At 38.7% G+C, this 17,708-nt stretch overlaps 3 protein-coding genes across 15 annotated transcripts in view; 1 reads left to right on the top strand and 2 right to left on the bottom strand.

Annotated features, from left to right (window-relative positions):
• Positions 1-2,218: 2,218 nt before the first annotated feature.
• Positions 2,219-7,935, bottom strand: LOC136240933 (uncharacterized). Of its 8 annotated transcripts, none has more exons than XM_066032022.1 (18): positions 7,747-7,935; positions 7,550-7,668; positions 7,356-7,500; positions 7,097-7,241; positions 7,005-7,046; positions 6,921-6,950; positions 6,838-6,873; positions 6,755-6,784; positions 6,677-6,703; positions 6,593-6,622; positions 5,787-5,816; positions 5,684-5,737; positions 5,593-5,634; positions 5,502-5,540; positions 2,613-2,654; positions 2,527-2,565; positions 2,424-2,477; positions 2,219-2,368 (listed from the first exon to the last, which is right to left on the bottom strand). In XM_066032022.1, exons 2-18 carry the CDS (start codon positions 7,577-7,579, stop codon positions 2,317-2,319), a joined length of 867 nt encoding a protein of 288 aa, XP_065888094.1. In that variant the 5' UTR covers positions 7,580-7,668; positions 7,747-7,935; the 3' UTR covers positions 2,219-2,316. The 8 variants fall into 8 exon arrangements, with proteins under 8 accessions (XP_065888094.1, XP_065888095.1, XP_065888093.1 ...); XM_066032023.1 differs by having other exon boundaries at positions 2,613-2,657; positions 5,593-5,637; positions 7,005-7,031; XM_066032021.1 differs by having other exon boundaries at positions 5,593-5,637; positions 7,747-7,934.
• Positions 7,936-8,346: 411 nt separating this feature from the next.
• The window catches only part of LOC136240930 (fanconi-associated nuclease 1-like), a 31,263-nt gene continuing 21,901 nt past the window's right edge, over positions 8,347-17,708 (bottom strand). For 2 of the 6 annotated variants that reach the window (XR_010694034.1, XR_010694032.1), the window contains 4 exons: positions 16,736-16,803; positions 9,956-15,608; positions 9,373-9,431; positions 8,347-9,320 (listed from right to left, as the gene is read on the bottom strand). Coding sequence is in view for 1 of the 6 variants with exons in the window: in XM_066032016.1 (XP_065888088.1) it covers positions 16,738-16,803 (66 nt within the window). In the remaining 5 variants the exon portion in view is untranslated. Of the gene's footprint in view, positions 9,321-9,372; positions 9,432-9,955; positions 15,611-16,735; positions 16,804-17,708 lie in introns of those variants that run through there. The other 4 variants (XR_010694033.1, XR_010694035.1, XR_010694036.1 and 1 more) reach the window with 4 other exon arrangements.
• Positions 10,217-13,020, top strand: LOC136240932 (mitogen-activated protein kinase kinase kinase 7-like). The gene is made up of 2 exons (XM_066032017.1): positions 10,217-10,419; positions 11,881-13,020. The coding sequence occupies exons 1-2, from the start codon at positions 10,314-10,316 to the stop codon at positions 12,942-12,944; spliced, it is 1,170 nt and encodes a 389-aa protein (XP_065888089.1). The 5' UTR covers positions 10,217-10,313; the 3' UTR covers positions 12,945-13,020.

The raw sequence follows: 17,708 nt of genomic DNA, 5'->3' as shown, positions 1-17,708 counted from the left end.
GAGCTATACTCTAATGGAAAAATCACTTGTTATATGGATTAGTAACGTATTTTAGCTATTTAATGCAGGAGTAATCAATGTAGACTCACTTTTTTGGCAGAAATCTTCATGTTTGGGATGTGTGTTGTGCCTTTTGGAAAATAATGAATAATGAATAATAACCGCCCGCCCGCATCAAATTTTCAAAAATCTGAGCGAGAAACTGGTAATCAAGCTTCATTGGCCTAACACTCAAAAAAAAAAAAAAGAAAAGCTAAACGCATTAAACAGATGAGTCAAGCTGAACCTCTGCCAAGCGCAGTTCAGCGGAGGTAGTGGGGCGCTCTACAGGTCTCACGGTTCTACTGCCCCGGATAGCCAAGATGGCAGAACGGAATAAAGAAAATGAGATGGAACATCGCATCAGTGAAAGTGTTTTGGTATAGGGTGTGCCATGTTTCTTAGAGAGTAAATCAGCTAAGTTGCCTCCCTACGAAGTCCACAAAATGTAGAAAAAGCAAGATCAGACATGTTACATGTTGCCCTTCTGGTAGGTATTTGTCCCGTTTCACTTTAGGATATTTAGCTCAAAGATTTTCGCTTAGACTCCTAGGCTATGGGTAAACACCTCGAACAGGCTCTGCCTTCTGCGTACACTCTCCAGTGCCTAAACTGGTAAAATAGATAATAATAATAACAGCTGTCAGACCTTCAAGGGGGTGTCACTCAGGCTCTTGCGATAGGTAGATCTGTGACAGCGGTCAAACTCTTAAGTCAATGGTCAAGGCCACAAAATAGCTCTTATTAAAGTGGGTCAAGGGTCAAGACAATACAGAAGGTTCGAAACCCACAATCAAAAACTATACGTAGCTATTATCAAGTTTACGGAATTATACATAACCCACAGCTGTTCAGTGCTATATCAGACATGATACATGTCAAGATCAGACATGATCAAAAAAAAACAAGATCAGACGTGATACATGTTTCTGTCAGACCTTCAGTGCTGGTCACTGTAAAGCGCTAATAACAATTTCGATTGAAAAACCGTATCCCGGACGGTTCTACCTTTAAACACACTGTTGATACAATAGAGCCAGGATTATTTTTCCGGACACCTGTAGTTCCCAAACGAATGAACTGCTGAGTCTGATATTTTGCAGCATAGGAAGGCCTAGGCTAGACTACTTTGCATGCCAAAAATCAGCCCGATTGATTGAAGTAGGTAGGAATACAAGGCTAAAATAGCTGTCTGGATAAACAACCAATAACCGAACAAATCAATCAATTATCCAGACAGTGGCTCGTAACTCCGCAACCGAAGGCCCGATTCTCACCAAACTCCAGGGCATGTAACATAAGTCTTTGGTTGTATGCTGACAAAAATTTGGAATCTTAGCTATACTTTAGTTGGCAGATACAGTACGCTAAAGTCAACATGTTTCGTTATTATGTTTCAGGACACCCCTCATCTTGCTGGGGTATTTCAGCCAGTTGACAGGTTGACGAGATCTCTAAAGCTACCCAATCGATACAAATACCTACCATATGCATAGTATAATGCAGGGCCGCCCACAGGGGGAGCAACTGGGGCATTTTTCCCAGGTCTCAGCCTGAAAGGGTCCCCATCAAGGGCCTCTTGAATATCTGTTTTAAAGATCGATGTACTCTAATAGAGCAGTCATAGTATTCTTCAGAGGAGCAGTGTAACAAGCTTATAAATAAGTTGGTGAGGGCAGCTATTGTCATTGTCAGCATGTAATGACCTTTTTTTTTCTTTTTTTTCCTTCGACTTGCCACTATAGGCTGAAGTTGTGCGTTCAGAGTGGAACCCTCCTTGCCTCTGGGGCCCCACTTTAACTCTTTGCCCTGGGCCCCTTAATTTCTCTGGGCAGCCCTGGTACAATGTGTATGGTAAGTATTTACACTGATTAAGTGGCTTTGGATCGGACACAGGAAATCCAGAACAAAGGTACGCCATCAGAATCATTCCGTACATAACGCTTTCTCGTTGCAGCACGCCGAGCCGTTCCAACGCTTCCCGCTTGTCCGTTCCTTCGACGAGAATGGGACACCTTTCAGCACGGAAAGCCGTTCCAGCGTCAGTGGTACTATTGTGTCCATTGTTGAGAAATTCCGTGTCCACTGTACAGCAACTGCCACAGCACTCCCGTTCTGGTGTTAAATGTTTACGATCGTATACGAAAAACAATTACTCCGTTTTACGTAATTATTTAAATTTAATGGAATTCAGTAATTATAACTGCAAATCAAATATATACATAAAGCAAATCAAATATTTACATCACTGAAATGAGTTAGTAATCGTAAATTGTTCTATGCGCTTTGATCATCGTCAAGCAAACCTGGAATGTCACCTGCATCCAACCTACAGTAAACATATACAGTGATAATAAGTTTGCCGAGTGTAAATACATAAATACCTGTAAGAACTAGTAGCACTTGTAAGGGTATCATCACTGTCCAGCTGAACATTGCTATTTTGCAAAAAGTATCATGAACGTTCAATAAACAGGTTTGTATTACCTTGAAGAATGTTGTCCGAATGTTGGAAACATCAATTCCCTATAAGATAAACACACTGAACTAATCTGTGATCATATGCCACTTACGAAGACATAGAACGAGGCGTCGAATGAGGTGTTGAACGACATCTGCTGCATAAAAAGGAAAAAGTAAGCATATAAACAGACTTGTACAGTATGCCCAAATAGTTAACCCCCAGGATGGCATCGAGGTTAGGTGTATCCAATCTCTGTGTGTTTACTGAGGGCCTTCTACGTGTTCTATGAATATCCTGTACATTGTGCAATAGAAGGAAATGGGTCACCAGTCAATTTTGCTTTGTCTTGTGCCATGTGAGCTACCACTAAGTAACGATAATGTTACAAAGAGTGGCAGGAGATACTATATAATTATGGCTATGTAGACAGCAATAGTGGAAGCTCTCTTTAAGGTTACGGGATACCGTAAAATACCTGCACACACGCGTGACCATCTACAGGGATTTTTCTACTGTACAGCAATGTATCACCCTACTACGTACTTGAAGTGCAGTTTTATACTGCATTCACCTTTGAAGCTATTTACCGAGAGTGTTAGCCATAGAGAATCCACTAGGGCATGTCACAACAATGAAAATCTTCTAGCCAAAAATCGTCGTACTTGAACCCTATTTCATTTATTTACTAATTCGTAATAATAACCTTGAGAGACAGACGAGAGCTTTTTCTAATTGATTACACCATTGTTCCAGCGCAAGTCGTTATGGTAGATGCTGAAGCCATTCTGATATTTATAAAATTTGTGCTCAGCCACTCGAAGGTGATATTCAAAAATTGGCTCGTTGGTCCCTAGACATTAACTTATTTTAGTGATCTCAACCACTAAAATAAGAGCAGCGACATGGACAATCGAAAATTTTGGCTAGAAAATTCACCGTTCACCAGTCTCCTATTTCTATGATGTCACTAAAACCACACACAAATATGTGCGCCACAGAGACTTCGCGCAAAACACAAATCCTCTATATAATGAAGCAATTTCTACTCTACTTACTTTACCACTACTTCCAGTATCCCGTAACCTTAAGTACATTTTTGGACTAGTGCTGATTCAATGAAAAGCTATGTGCCACTCTGCAAGAGCAGTTGTACTATAACATGGTAACAGGACTGGCTGCCCTAGTGTGGTACGTACTCTACCCTAGTGTGGTACGTAATCTACCGTAGTGTGGTACGTACTCTACCCTAGTGTGGTACGTAATCTACCGTAGTGTGGAACGTACTCTATCCTAGTGTGGTACATACTATAGTACGTTCACGTTGAGCTGGAACCTGAAAATCAGCGAAAAATTAAAAGTCGATTTTTTCTCAAGTCAAATAACATTTCAGCCAACCAGGTGATTGGTGATGGCAGTTAAGTTGTCAACAACAGACAGAAGTGGTTTGACTACAAAACAAGTTTGGGAAAGGGCCGTAATGGAACCTGCACTTTTAAGGGTTTACCCATAGGAAATGTATGGGGGAAATTTTGATTGGCTGTAAATGTTGTGTTAAGCATTCGAATCAACCAATTTCGAAATATTTTTAGCGGCAAGGAGTACTACAAATGAGCCAAATTTCAAGATCTTGTGTAATTGCATTCATGAGTTATTAAATGTTTTTGAGGATCCAGCTCAACGTGAACGTACTATAGAGTTGCACAGTTAATTGGATCGGCTATCGGTTATTGGCTGTATATTGACCTTGTTTTTCAATATCAGGTGTGGTAGTAGCAATTGGCATTGGCACACAAGTAATAAGATGTATTCCCAGCAGGTAGGTAAACATGAACATAAACATGGCTGTATGGGGATTGATTTAACATAATAGTTATACTATGGTCCATGAGGGGTTATCCCGATATATAAGCCCAAGCGACAGCAATTGACAATTTACGTCAATCTACACATATACCACCAAAATCAATTACTACATTAAATTCGGTATTTTCAGAAAGCCACAACGGTACCTGAAAAATACCTTTTAACTACTAACAACTAAATACCTTTTAACTACTAACAACTAAATACCTTTTAACTACTAACAACTAAATACCTTTTAACTACTAACAACTAAATACCTTTTAACTACTAACAACTAAATACCTTTTAACTACTAACAACTAAATACCTTTTAACTACTAACAACTAAATACCTTTTAACTACTAACAACTAAATACCTTTTAACTACTAACAACTAAATACCTTTTAACTACTAACAACTAAATACCTCCCAACCCTTGTACACGTCACAAATTGTGACCGGGCCTGTGAAAACAGGGCATGTGGGTACAAGTACACCCATCACATTGTTGGTCACATCTCAGTCTTGGAAATGGATATTTAGATTCTGTAACTTGCATCACAACCCTTTGGCCTCTGAAATAATAAATAAAACGGTTGCATGATACGTGAACGCCACTATAGTGGCTCTTACATATGCATGCATTCAAAGACACGCATCTCATAAACGAAATATCCTATTCATGAATGGATTTCACCATGTTACTCCTTGGTAAACACCCAACAATTTGAGTGTTATTTGGAAGTGTTAGAAGAATTGAGTGCAAAGTTACTTTTCTACCTAAAATATGGGACAGAAGAAGCAAGCAAAGGTTAGTAACTGTTACATATTATTGTAGATCTATGAATAGGGAATGCTTTAACGTCAACCACATTGGAATAGGTGGTTCTGTCATGGAGTAACAATGGCTAGAGTTTTGTGTCGATAATGCATAATTACGTAAAATTTATTTCGTTCTTAATAACCAAAGCCACTATAGTGGCGTTCGGGATCAAAGGGTTAAACGCTTGTTACATGTGGAAAACTTTACTGCTATAGCATAATGGTATACAACATTATGAACGATTGAAATGTGAAAAAGTAGGCAAAATCCTGTTCCCACATGCCCTGTTTTCACAGGCACAGTCACAATTACAAAATCACCGCTTCCTTACCGGCTGGGAGTTACTGCATTACTCTGACTAACAGCACTCCTATATTTGTAAGAAACAATATCTCGTGAAATATTTAATTTCTTTTACTCACCGAATTGGTGTTACTGTACTACTTCGATTAACTGTACTACTCCTACTGTATTTGTAACAATTTAAATGTTCTAATCATTAATAAAGCTTACCCTGAACTGTGTGTATGCCTATTGTGGTCATATGGAATTGCCATCTGAGGTGTTCTGTAGTGGAGCAATCGTATCATGTGGTAATAAGATACAAATTTCCTACCTGGGTACTGACTCATAGTTACTATGGCTCCTACAGGAAACATAAGAATCAGTACAAAGCATTCATCTATTTCTAGAATCCCTTATACATTGGCTAAATAACAGCAAACAAAAAAATTTTACAGACATACAGGAGATGGTGCACAAATCTTGCCCACAAAATCTATAAGGTTTATGCAAAGAGATTGCGGCGTGTTCACATGTAACCAGTGGATCATGAAGCCAAAATTGGTTGGCCAATACATTAATGTTGGTAAGTGGTTCAATAGCAAAATGTGGCTGACTAAACTAAGTTTGAATGGCCATCGTCCAATGACCAACTGTTATTTTGTACTCTGTAACGTAAAACTCTAACTAGAATTAAGATCAATGAATAGAATTCGGTTAGTTGTTAGGTTACTCATGACCTTAGCACTTGATTACGTAAGCCGTCGTAAATAGTGTTGCACCGATTATCGGTTTAATAATCGGAAATCGGTTTATCGGCCACATTTTTGCAATATCGGTATCGGTAATTATTAGCTGATTAATCGGCCAATTAAATTTTACAGAACTTGATGGTATTTTTTCAAAAAATAGTATTAAAACAGTGTTTTTAAAATGGTAATTTTGTCAAATGTATGTGGAATTTTGGTAAACATAAACATCGGATCAGTTATCGGTATCGGCCATTATATGAATTTCAATATCGGTTAATCGGATAATCGGCAAAATGTCTTATCGGTGCATCACTAGTCGTAAAGCCCTGCACTCAAATTTGAGGTAATGGAATCTACTTTGTCACCTTTTTGTGCATTTGTAACATACCTGTGCTGCTCTTCTCTAGTATACTGACTCCTACCATTATTAAGGGTCCAATGTTATTCACTTATAATATTCATGGTTACAAACCGCTGAATGGTGCTGCTCTGTTCATTCCTACACACGTACAAGTATATGCAATGCACTTATAACAAATAATATTAGTACCTCCATTGCACACTATTACCAGGTGGTGTTCTGGAAGAAATTTGGTGTTCATTGTTGGCAAACAACAAGAAAATGTATCTTGCCTGTTAGTAGAGCTATGAGGAGCCATCACTGGATGACTGTAGAGGAACTATATATTATGGTATACAATTTTAGTTTATCTTACCTGTTAGGTGGTTCCACACCAGATGGACTCCTACAGGTTCATTCAACATATAAGATAATCATCATGTAAAAATGTAACGCATACCCTCCAAAGGATCTGGCACTGCCACTTCTGCTCAGGTATGCCCTTATGGACAAAAGAGGCAATTGTCAGTAAATTTCAGGTATTTTACGCACCCATTGATTGCCCACTTCACTGGATTGCGTGGTATTGGTGTAGTTGAAGGAGTGCTAGCAACTCTCTCTTTACTAGTAAACTGGCCAGGTCTTCTATTACTACTGTTATACCGCTGGTCCAACACTTCTTTTGCTTCCCTTAAAGCTTGAAGAAAATTAGCAATAATTATACACATGTCCATTGACGTAAAATTTTCTATTTGCTAGGTGTTACTGTGACAGTTTAGTTAATAGTTAGACAATATACAAGCCTACATACTTTCAGATTGCCAGGGTATATGGTGCTGCCTTATGACTCCAGTTGTCTCATCTTCGCTTTCCTCTGTCATATATACCGCAGCTAACTCACCCCACATTCTCTCTTCTCTGTCCGTCTCTGTATACTTCCCTCTTCTTTTGTACAGCTAAAGAAGGAAAACTGAAAAATTCAGCAAGATAATGAATTAAACATACTCCAGTTTGGTAGCTCTTCCTTTTCTTCATTTTCAAATTTTTTTGTACCTGCTCTCTTCTTTCCGGCCTACTATCATTATAAACCCTGCGACGGGATTCATAACAGCGATGAGCCCCACCTACACATATACATAATAGAAGTGTGCACACATCTAGAGCATATAGAGCCTTAACAACATGTATGCACACTTCATTACCTTACTTCATTCTGAGCAAGTATGAAGGCAACTATTTTGAATTTCTTAACAACCACAAGTCATGATGGGCACATCTCAACAGGCCATCGGTGTGGCAAATGTCGGAAGTACCACATCAAAAATAAACGTTACCCATGCTGAAACAAAACAACATGCAAGACATTCACTGAAAAACAAAACACAGAATTTAGTGACCACATGTCAAGATGGGCGCATCTCATCAATTTGCTATCATCAGGTGGGTGCACCCGTACGAGCAAAGGTCTAAACAAAGAAAAAAACATACACTTATAACATCACATCTACACAATAAAGAAACAGGGAATTTAGTGACCACATGTCAAGATGGGCGCATCTCAACAATTTGCTGTCATCAGGTGGGTGCACCCGTACGAGCAAAAGTCTAAACAAAGAAAAAAACATTCACTTATAACATCACATACTACACAATAAAGAAACAGGGAATTTAGTGACCACATGTCAAGATGGGCGCATCTCAACAATTTGCTGTCATCAGGTGGGTGCACCCGTACGAGCAAAGGTCTAAACAAAGAAAAAAACATTCACTTCTAACATCACATACTACACAATAAAGAAACAGGGAATTTAGTGACCACATGTCAAGATGGGCGCATCTCAACAATTTGCTGTCATCAGGTGGGTGCACCCGTACGAGCAAAGGTCTAAACAAAGAAAAAAACATTCACTTCTAACATCACATACTACACAATAAAGAAACAGGGAATTTAGTGACCACATGTCAAGATGGGCGCATCTCAACAATTTGCTGTCATCAGGTGGGTGCACCCGTACGAGCAAAGGTCTAAACAAAGAAAAAAACATTCACTTCTAACATCACATACTACACAATAAAGAAACAGGGAATTTAGTGACCACATGTCAAGATGGGCGCATCTCAACAATTTGCTGTCATCAGGTGGGTGCACCCGTACGAGCAAAGGTCTAAACAAAGAAAAAAACATTCACTTCTAACATCACATACTACACAATAAAGAAACAGGGAATTTAGTGACCACATGTCAAGATGGGCGCATCTCAACAATTTGCTGTCATCAGGTGGGTGCACCCGTACGAGCAAAGGTCTAAACAAAGAAAAAAACATTCACTTATAACATCACATACTACACAATAAAGAAACAGGGAATTTAGTGACCACATGTCAAGATGGGCGCATCTCAACAATTTGCTGTCATCAGGTGGGTGCACCCGTACGAGCAAAGGTCTAAACAAAGAAAAAAACATTCACTTATAACATCACATACTACACAATAAAGAAACAGGGAATTTAGTGACCACATGTCAAGATGGGCGCATCTCAACAATTTGCTGTCATCAGGTGGGTGCACCCATACAAGCAAATTAAGGTCAACAAAACTAATACCACATAATATATACTACACAACAAAATAAACATGACCACATGCCAGCACTATGACAAACAGCCTATAAACCACAGACGTCGGATTTCTTTGCTAGTATAGGTGTTCCCCTCCCTGGACTGTATCTGCTCAACTAGTAACTCGGTGACAGAGGTGTTATGAGAACTTCTAAAACTGTAATGACACAATTATATAAACTATATAACTACTACAGCACAATCCTTACCATTCGGTGTTATTATAACCATTCTGATCCATACTATTATGGAGTTGATGCACAATTCGCTATAAGAAATTAATTACAATGTTAAGCAACACAGAGCATAAATATGCAAGTTACAGTACAGATTTAATGCAAGGTCGTACTTACATGCAAGTTATGGTAATCACGACTATACTCTAACTCCAGTGCTCAAATTTATCATTCGCTCATATTACTTGTGATGGAGCAAACCCTTATGTACCATCTACCACACATGAGTTATGATGGCAAAGAATTCTTCAGTCTAGCACTCCAGTAAATTTCCACTCTTCAGCGTGATTATTGCTGTCTTATTTATGGCACAACGAGCACTGACTGGTGGTTTGATTGCACATGCCAGCAAGAATGTTATTGTAACAAAATACGACATGTCCAAAGCTAATAGCACCTAACCGAGCCATAATATTATCGCATACACATAATCCCTTTTCAATTTCATATCTGTAAGTGTCGTAGCATTAAACCTGTATGTACACACTGTAGCATGAACTGTACTTGTACATTGCTGCTCACAAGTTAAAGCCACAAACACACAATTACAACTTACTGAAAGACCATCAGGTAACTTGTTCATACTCTTAGATTTGCTGACGGAGCCATTACCAGCTCGAACCTGTTCAACATCTTCCTTCAGCACTGCCATTTCGGACCTCATCTTCTTGACGTCATCGCTAATGTCTTGAAAGATAAGCATAGCTGACTGGTACTCTTGCTGGTTTACATACTGCTCGAGATTGTCATGCTGGGAATTACCGTCAAATCTACCACCATTAAATTCGTATCTTTCATCAGTTGCTGTCGAAACACTGCCGTAGAATTGCGCGGACATCTTGTACACGAGGTGATCACGTGAGTTTCTTTTCTGCTCTTTATCTAGAGTTCGGTGACAGGGTGGTGACAGGGTGATGTCCGAGGTGATGTCGCAGTGTCCAGCAATACGTGTACAGAATAAAAAAAGGCCAACTGCAGAAGACGAAGGTTCTGATGACTTAGACGGAAATGTGACTGATGGTCAGTTAAGTTACTATTTATAGCTACTGTTGAGTTTGTAAAGATCAGCTCAGTAGTAGTGCTGTGAGACGAGAGTTATGTCTTATTCGGTTAGGCCACTTTGGTGTTGTTTCCAGGATCCTTGAACAAGAACTTTACTCACTTAGCTCCAATCTGGACCTGGTGGCCTGGTGCTAATAGGGGAAGTAGCCCACCCAGCTGTAATATCAATGGGTACCTGGTGTAAACTGTGAAAAACAACTTTAAATTCCATGTCTCGTTTCGATATCACAGGCAAGGGTTCTGCCTCATGTGAAGTAAAATTGCCCCCTAAAGGGTAAATTGCTGGCCCTACTCTAGAGAATTTCCAGCACTAAATCCTTGCACTCGAGTTGGTGGGCGTGGCTACTTAGTGTGTGTATATATGTTGAGGGTTCAGCTGGCCTTCCCAGTGGAGTTCTACAACTGGAAAACAGTGGCATAGCCAGCCATCCATATTAACCAGAGTTTTGTTGTTTCGTATAAGCAACATGCAGGTTAACCTGAAATCCAACTGTACTATGGATTGCTAGATTGACTTCCAATAACATGGGCTTACTTTGGGATTACCCCTTCTATGCCATTCATTAGTGCTGAACCAACCGGATCGGTTATTGGAAAAATCATACTGTATGGCTCCAAATTTTCATACCATAAAATTTTCGTAAAATGTCTTATTTTTATGAGTATGTAAATTTTCGTAAAAATAAATTGTTAATTTCAAGCACTTTACGCTTTAAAAAAATCGTCAGGTATTAATCAGGATAGAGTAGCACACGCCAGGTTCCCTTTTTGTGCTGAAAGGCTGAGGAAATCCCGTAGGCATGCTGCTCAGTTTCATGCAAGCATACCTCGCTTATTTAAAGGCGTGGCACCCATTTTACTAGCGTCTCACGGATAAATCAGTGCCATAACTACTTTTAATTAGCAATTTTAATACTCCCGAAGAGCAAGACAACATTACATTACATTTGGGCATTGCCATACTTTTGATACACGTTGCTGCTACCATTGGTGAGCTACAACACACTGAACATTTAAAACCGGCTTTTCTCAATACTTTAGAAAGGGTGATAAGACCCTTTTTCCCAGACTGGGTCACATATGTCACCCACTTGTTTTTTGTATGGTGGCACTATAACAGGTATATAGCTAATACATGAATTCATGCTCACTAAACGGCACTGAATACCTTGGTTTCTTGTGCTGCAGCACTAAAAATTGTGGATACATTAGCTGAAATATAGGCAGCAAGGTTTATCAGCTTGGAAATTAATAGAGTAATACCCACTAAAGATAGTTTATTAGTTAGACATCTGAGTGCAATTGTGAAATCAGCATTTAACATTATAGTATGGATTGTTTTGTTTGTTTTGACCGGTACTTATTCTTGCAAAGATAACAGAACCATGCAAAAATGTTAAATTTGTTGTATGTTTGCAGGGAAACGTCCACGAATTAGAAGAGCAAATACAGTTGCAGAGAAACAGAAGATGAAAAGGGACAGGAAGGCTAGAAAGCGACAGAGAAAAAAGTGTGGTGCTGCAGAAGTTGTTAAACAGTTATATCAAGCCAAGTTAGATCATGACAAGACCAAGAATCAGTTGGCATTCAATCAAAAGCTTGCTCAACTTTATTGGGATCGTTGGCGGCATGAAGTACAAGAAAGGAAATGCCGTCGAGTATTACCCTTACGTGTAAATCTACCGGTTATACCAAGGTCTTCTTTACATGACACTGAGAAAGGTGTGGTTGGTCGTGGATCTTTTGGTGTGGTGAAGCATATGATGTATAGGGGCATTGATGTTGCTGTTAAGACATTTGACAGTGATTGTAGCAATGATTCTGTAATATGTGAGGCCAGCTTCCTATCAAAATTGCAGCACCCAAACTTGCCACTGTTTTTTGGGTGCAACACAGTTGAACAACCTCCGTACATCGTTGTGCAATTTTATGGAATTTGTGGTAAATCTATTACCATACATAAAGAGCTGGCATCACCTATTTACATTACTACTGTGGAAGAATGGCTTCTGTTGTGTAAGCAGCTTTCTGAAACAGTAAAATATCTACACGATGCAGTACATTGTCTACACAATGACATCAAGAGTGACAATGTTCTTTTAACTGATGGACAGGTCACCAACCAAAGCAGCGGGAATTATAGTGTGGTCCTCATTGATTTTAACAAGGCCACCAGACTTAGTGATGGGAAGCAATATACCTTATCCCCATATGAGAAGACACTTCACTACACACACCACCCACACTTGGCACCAGAGGTTATTGAAGGTACTTCAAAACAAACATGTGCCAGTGACATGTTTGCTGTGGGAAGACTACTTAAGCAAATAGCCAAAAGGATGCAACATAATACAAGTGACGATACTGCAGTGTGGAGTAGATTGCAATCAATAGCATCACATTGTACTTCCCAACATGCCGAATCAAGGCCTTCTGCTGAATTTCTTGCTGATGATATCAAGAAACTTTTAACCATCACATAATATAGCATTAATATTACATTATGAAGCAGCAAACCATAAATAAAGTAAAATGAACATGTGATATTTAGCCATATAATTGTCACATTAAGTATACTACATACAAAACTTCATAGAGACAGGAGATGCTATTAAAACACGTTCAGTTATTTCTCCGAAGTCAATCGGTAACTCACCACTGGCACACCTAAATGCTATGCGTTGAATTGGCATAAAACAACACCCATCTTCAACTTCATTTAATGTTGACGACACTATAGCGGACTTGCCAAACCAGTTATAAAGCGGGTGTTTCTGTTTCCAAGTCACATAACAGAACAAATGTGTCTTATCTGTGTTGTTATAATCTAACTTAATAGAGTGTTTTAGAAAATACTTGATAATTCCTGCTCGGCAAGCAGAGTAATCAATGTTGGAAAGAGAACTTCCACTTCCAGGCCAATAGGCCATTATAACTTCTCCAGATCCCAACAGCTCATCTCCTAGTAAAACTTTTTTGTAATGCATGTACAGTAATGAAAAATGTGTTGTAGTTTGTCTGGGATAAAGCTGACCATACACTTGTTGCAACTGGCTGACCTCTACCCTAGATAGCACCTTTTCGCCCATTGGTGGAAGGGGTTTAATGTATGTTGACTGCATGAATTCAAATGAAATTGATGTTAAGTCTACAACTGTGGAAAGTCTTACCAAACTCAGCACGTCAGCATGGTCAGTACAGCCTTCTGTTTCGTGTATTGAGCCTCTACTCTGGTCCGAATCAAGCAGTAACACATCACTAAACACGTTGTCTTGTGTAGATAATCGTTTAATTTTCTGATGCCTTACAAACTTTAACATGATTTGTTCCTCGATGTTTTTATTATTGGTGTGGTAAGTGCCAAGCATACCATTTAGTCTTTCAAAAGCAAAGGCCCAAAAAGCATGTATAGGGCCAAAGTTTAGAAAGCAATCCTTAAGGTGCATGTGAAGATGTTGGTTGGGAGAACAAGGATGACTGCCATAGAGCCTTTGAAAAGTTCTACAAAAAAGAACCAGATAATTATCAGCCTGGGATACTGCATCTAGTGATATAATGCGTGTAAGCATCAGTCGACAAGCATTAACAAATATCAGCCAGCAATTCAGATCTTCGGTTTGTAGAACTCCTTTTAATACAATCGGCGAAATTATTGTGGTCCACGTACGCCATTGATCAGCAGTAAACCCAGAAAATGTACTCGCGATCTTAATGGGTATACGGCCTACATCATAAGGAAACTTAAGGAGGGCAGCTTTCTCCTGTATTACCTGCAGATCTTGCTGTGTTAACCTATCAGTCTTGATCCAAATTGACATTACATGCTTGGCTGTGCCAAGCAGCAAGTTGTGCATCGGGTCTATCGCCACAAATGATACTGGATCAAACAAAGGCAGATCAATTAGAACCGAGTATCTTATACCAGTACTGGACTCTAGATATTCACGAGCTGACTTGGTTTGACACTTTAACCACTCTGAACATACATTCTTGTGATGATCTTTGGTACGCATTTCCCAGTCACTCCTGTTGTATCCGGAAAAATCAGGTTTTCTTCCGAATGATTCAGTAGGAAATTCTTTAAGGCATTTATTACAGCCAAAACGAGCAGAATGGCCCAAAAATCCACATAGCTTTCTAGTGGCTGGTATATCACAGACAACACTTCCAATACAGAGTCTGACATAAACACTTTTCAGAAAGGGATGTTTTGTCGGTATCATCCAACCTTTATAGGCATCATTAAGTTCTTTCACCAGTGGAGCAACAAAAGAATTCATTGTCAATTTTGGTTCCTTTGGCCCAGGAATTATCCCACACAATATAATGTTCTCTATTTTGTACCGCATGTTCCTTGGCAGATTAAGCACTACCAAATACAGCACACCAACAGAATACTTAGTTCTAGTGAAAGGTTGGAACCAATCTGTGTTCAGCGATAGCAGCAAATTTCCTGGGAATTTGAGGAAATTAGAAAACTTGTCTGAATTAAAATCTCGCCATATAGCTCCATCATACACATCTGCCAATATATCAACTGGAACAGTTTCACATCTTTTTCGCCAGTGGTCACAGATAGTCAAAAAACTTGGATTAGCTACTAAATCAGTGATCGCAATTTTTAGACTTTGGTACGGAAATGTTTTCAGTGGCACATAACGAGTCTTTCCAGAGTCCCGCACTTTTATTTCCTTTAGCAGTGGTGCATTACAAGGTACTCGCTGATCTCTGTGAGGGTGATTAGGGAATGCAACAGATCTGCACTTAAGTGGTCCTCTAGTTGTTACACATTCATCATAGTTATAAATGGAGCTGCATGATGTGCAAACAACAAAAACATTGAGATTGTGTGCATCAAGCCCTACATACTTCAGTAGTCCATTATAAGAATTAGGTACCTGATCACAAGCATCATTGAGATCAGCATAGTTGAGCTGGCCACTTAACAAATGAAGCAATTTTTTTACAACTACCATCATAGCTTTAATAGCAGAATCGGAAACACGAAAAATCATCTGCCACATAATTAGTTGCAAAAAGAATAACTTCACAATGGGATTAATAGGATTCTCCTGACTTATAGGATTTCGGTGTACCCCAATGGTTCCAATATCACTCTCATTCCACACTTCTTGGTAAGCTTCTTCCTGAAACAACACACACACCCAGCTGTAAATCCATTATAATGACATTGCATACATAAACAAATTATAGTGCTGGGTAATTGTTGATATAATGTATAGCTAAACAAAGAAGGCAATCCACGAAATTATAGAATAGCATGAAAAGCATGAATATTAATTCGAACAAGTCGATATGCTACTTCTAAAACCAGGTGCCATGCAGTCAGCTTTCTATTAGCAGAATTTTTAAAATATATATTGTATTATAACTTAATTTTTGGTAATTATTTATTTCTAATTCATGAAAGTTAATTTTCGTAATTCAATGAATTACGTGGCTATGCACTGGCTAGCAACATTTCTTAAATAAAATATTTAACTAACATCTTACGTACAGAAGTATCCTCTAAACCATTTAATAGCTTGACTAAACTGTTGTTTTTACAAAATTCTCTCGACAAAGCCTCTTTTCTGCTATCACTGTTGGAAGGGATACTCCCCCTTTCAACTAAGGAATTCGTTATATCTGGTACCCTAGGAGGCCAGCTGTGTTGTTTCAAGGCTACTAGACATCCACTGAAGCCCTTTAGGAAAGGCCTTTACTGTGCCCTTTTAAACTCGTTTCACCCGTATTTCAAACCGGCAAGTATTAACAGTCTTAACCTAAAGCTTAGAGGTATAATACAGGCTATATATGGCTGTTGTTTACAACATAAAGGCTGTTTTCAGCAAACAAAGTTTTGCTCGTGTGGGTGCAGAAAGACAAACAAATATACAAATACACAAACAGACATACAAACACACACACTTTTTAGGAAACAATTTCAGTACACCAGGCACACGCCCACAGCTAGTCTTCGGTCGGCTGTGGGCGTGCGCCTGATTAAAACTGTATCATGATATTAAGCCTTTACACCATTGTTAGTGGATGTAACACTTCCAAATGGCTACTAAACAATTGTATTGATGAACCATGCACTTGTTTCTTGACAGTAAATAATATGGATAGAATAGAGATATGACTTTGCTTACAAGCAAGATGATTTCCCAAATAAAAGAGCATGAAGCATTGAGTATAATTATGCACTATAACTCTATAGTTATCATAAACACGTTACAGCATCATGCACTCTGCACATACATATATATACCTCTAAGCATTCATCATCATCTTCTGATTCAAAAAACTCTTCATCTTCACTAGCCATATAAGATCCATCTATAATAAAATAATCTAGCTGAACGGTGCATGTACTTGGCAATGATTGAGTACTTCAACCTTCAACTATACTGTAGCATGCAATAACAAAGAAAAACAAAAGTTTAAAGGATTGTTGAAGAAAACAAACAAGCAAAGACTGCTTAAATGGTAAAACTGGCTCACCACTGCTGACCCAGTGATCCAGATACCAATCAAGGCAGATATGACCTGGACTACTAAAGTGGAGATGCGCATAGAAGTCACAGCCTGGCCGATGTACGACACTTTGTGGTGAGTAGACTCAATTTCAATGCTGATGGTAATTAATGTAGACCACAAATGCATATTTTGACTCAATCAAAATGTTGCCTCAGGGATCACTGGGTCAAAATAGGGATTTGTAATTAACATTAATTACCACCTCAGCGATCCTTTCTTGTTCGTTGTTCGTTGGTTTCTTTCCCTTGTTTGAAAATTTATTCTTTTGTATCAGTTTTGCTAATTAATACACTTTTTCTCAATCCATTTATGGAAAGTAAACACACACCACACACTGCACAGATGAACACATGTAGCTATGCCATGCAAATTATTGCACATGTAGGAAACATGGATATAGTCATAAAGAGCCATGTGACCTGGAAGTAAAAGTTGTATTACTATTAAAAACCAGGTGCCATGCAAGATTTAGTTGCTAAGATGGTAGCGTTCTGCATTGAATGGCTAATGTAACACACCGTAAAAAAATTGCTAATCAAATAATGTATATTGTAATTCACGGAATAAAATAATGTATTTTGTAATTCACAAATTACATGAAACATGTTGCTATGGATGCATATTTTAATCAGACTATTTTTAACACGTGCCACACAGAACTACGTATCTTCTTAACTGTAATTATTCTTTAATTTTCATTCACG

This window comes from Dysidea avara, chromosome 12, assembly GCF_963678975.1.
Source record: "Dysidea avara chromosome 12, odDysAvar1.4, whole genome shotgun sequence".
Lineage (NCBI taxonomy): Eukaryota > Metazoa > Porifera > Demospongiae > Dictyoceratida > Dysideidae > Dysidea > Dysidea avara.
The sequence above is the reverse complement of the archived record's forward strand: the minus strand, read 5'-3'. Positions and strand labels throughout refer to the sequence as shown.

Excerpts from the sequence above, each read along its gene's own strand:
- LOC136240933 (XM_066032018.1), bottom strand. The coding sequence starts at position 7,579 with ATGAAGAAAAGGAAGAGCTACCAAACTGGA. Across the intron at positions 6,623-6,676 it reads CAGAGCAGCACCATTCAGCG|GAGTCAGTATACTAGAGAAG; the intron begins GTTTGTAACCAT and ends TAATAATGGTAG. Across the intron at positions 2,369-2,423 it reads AGTGCTACTAGTTCTTACAG|GTTGGATGCAGGTGACATTC; the intron begins GTATTTATGTAT and ends TGTTTACTGTAG.
- LOC136240932 (XM_066032017.1), top strand. The coding sequence starts at position 10,314 with ATGTCCGAGGTGATGTCGCAGTGTCCAGCAATACGTGTACAGAATAAA. Across the intron at positions 10,420-11,880 it reads AGACGGAAATGTGACTGATG|GGAAACGTCCACGAATTAGA; the intron begins GTCAGTTAAGTT and ends GTATGTTTGCAG.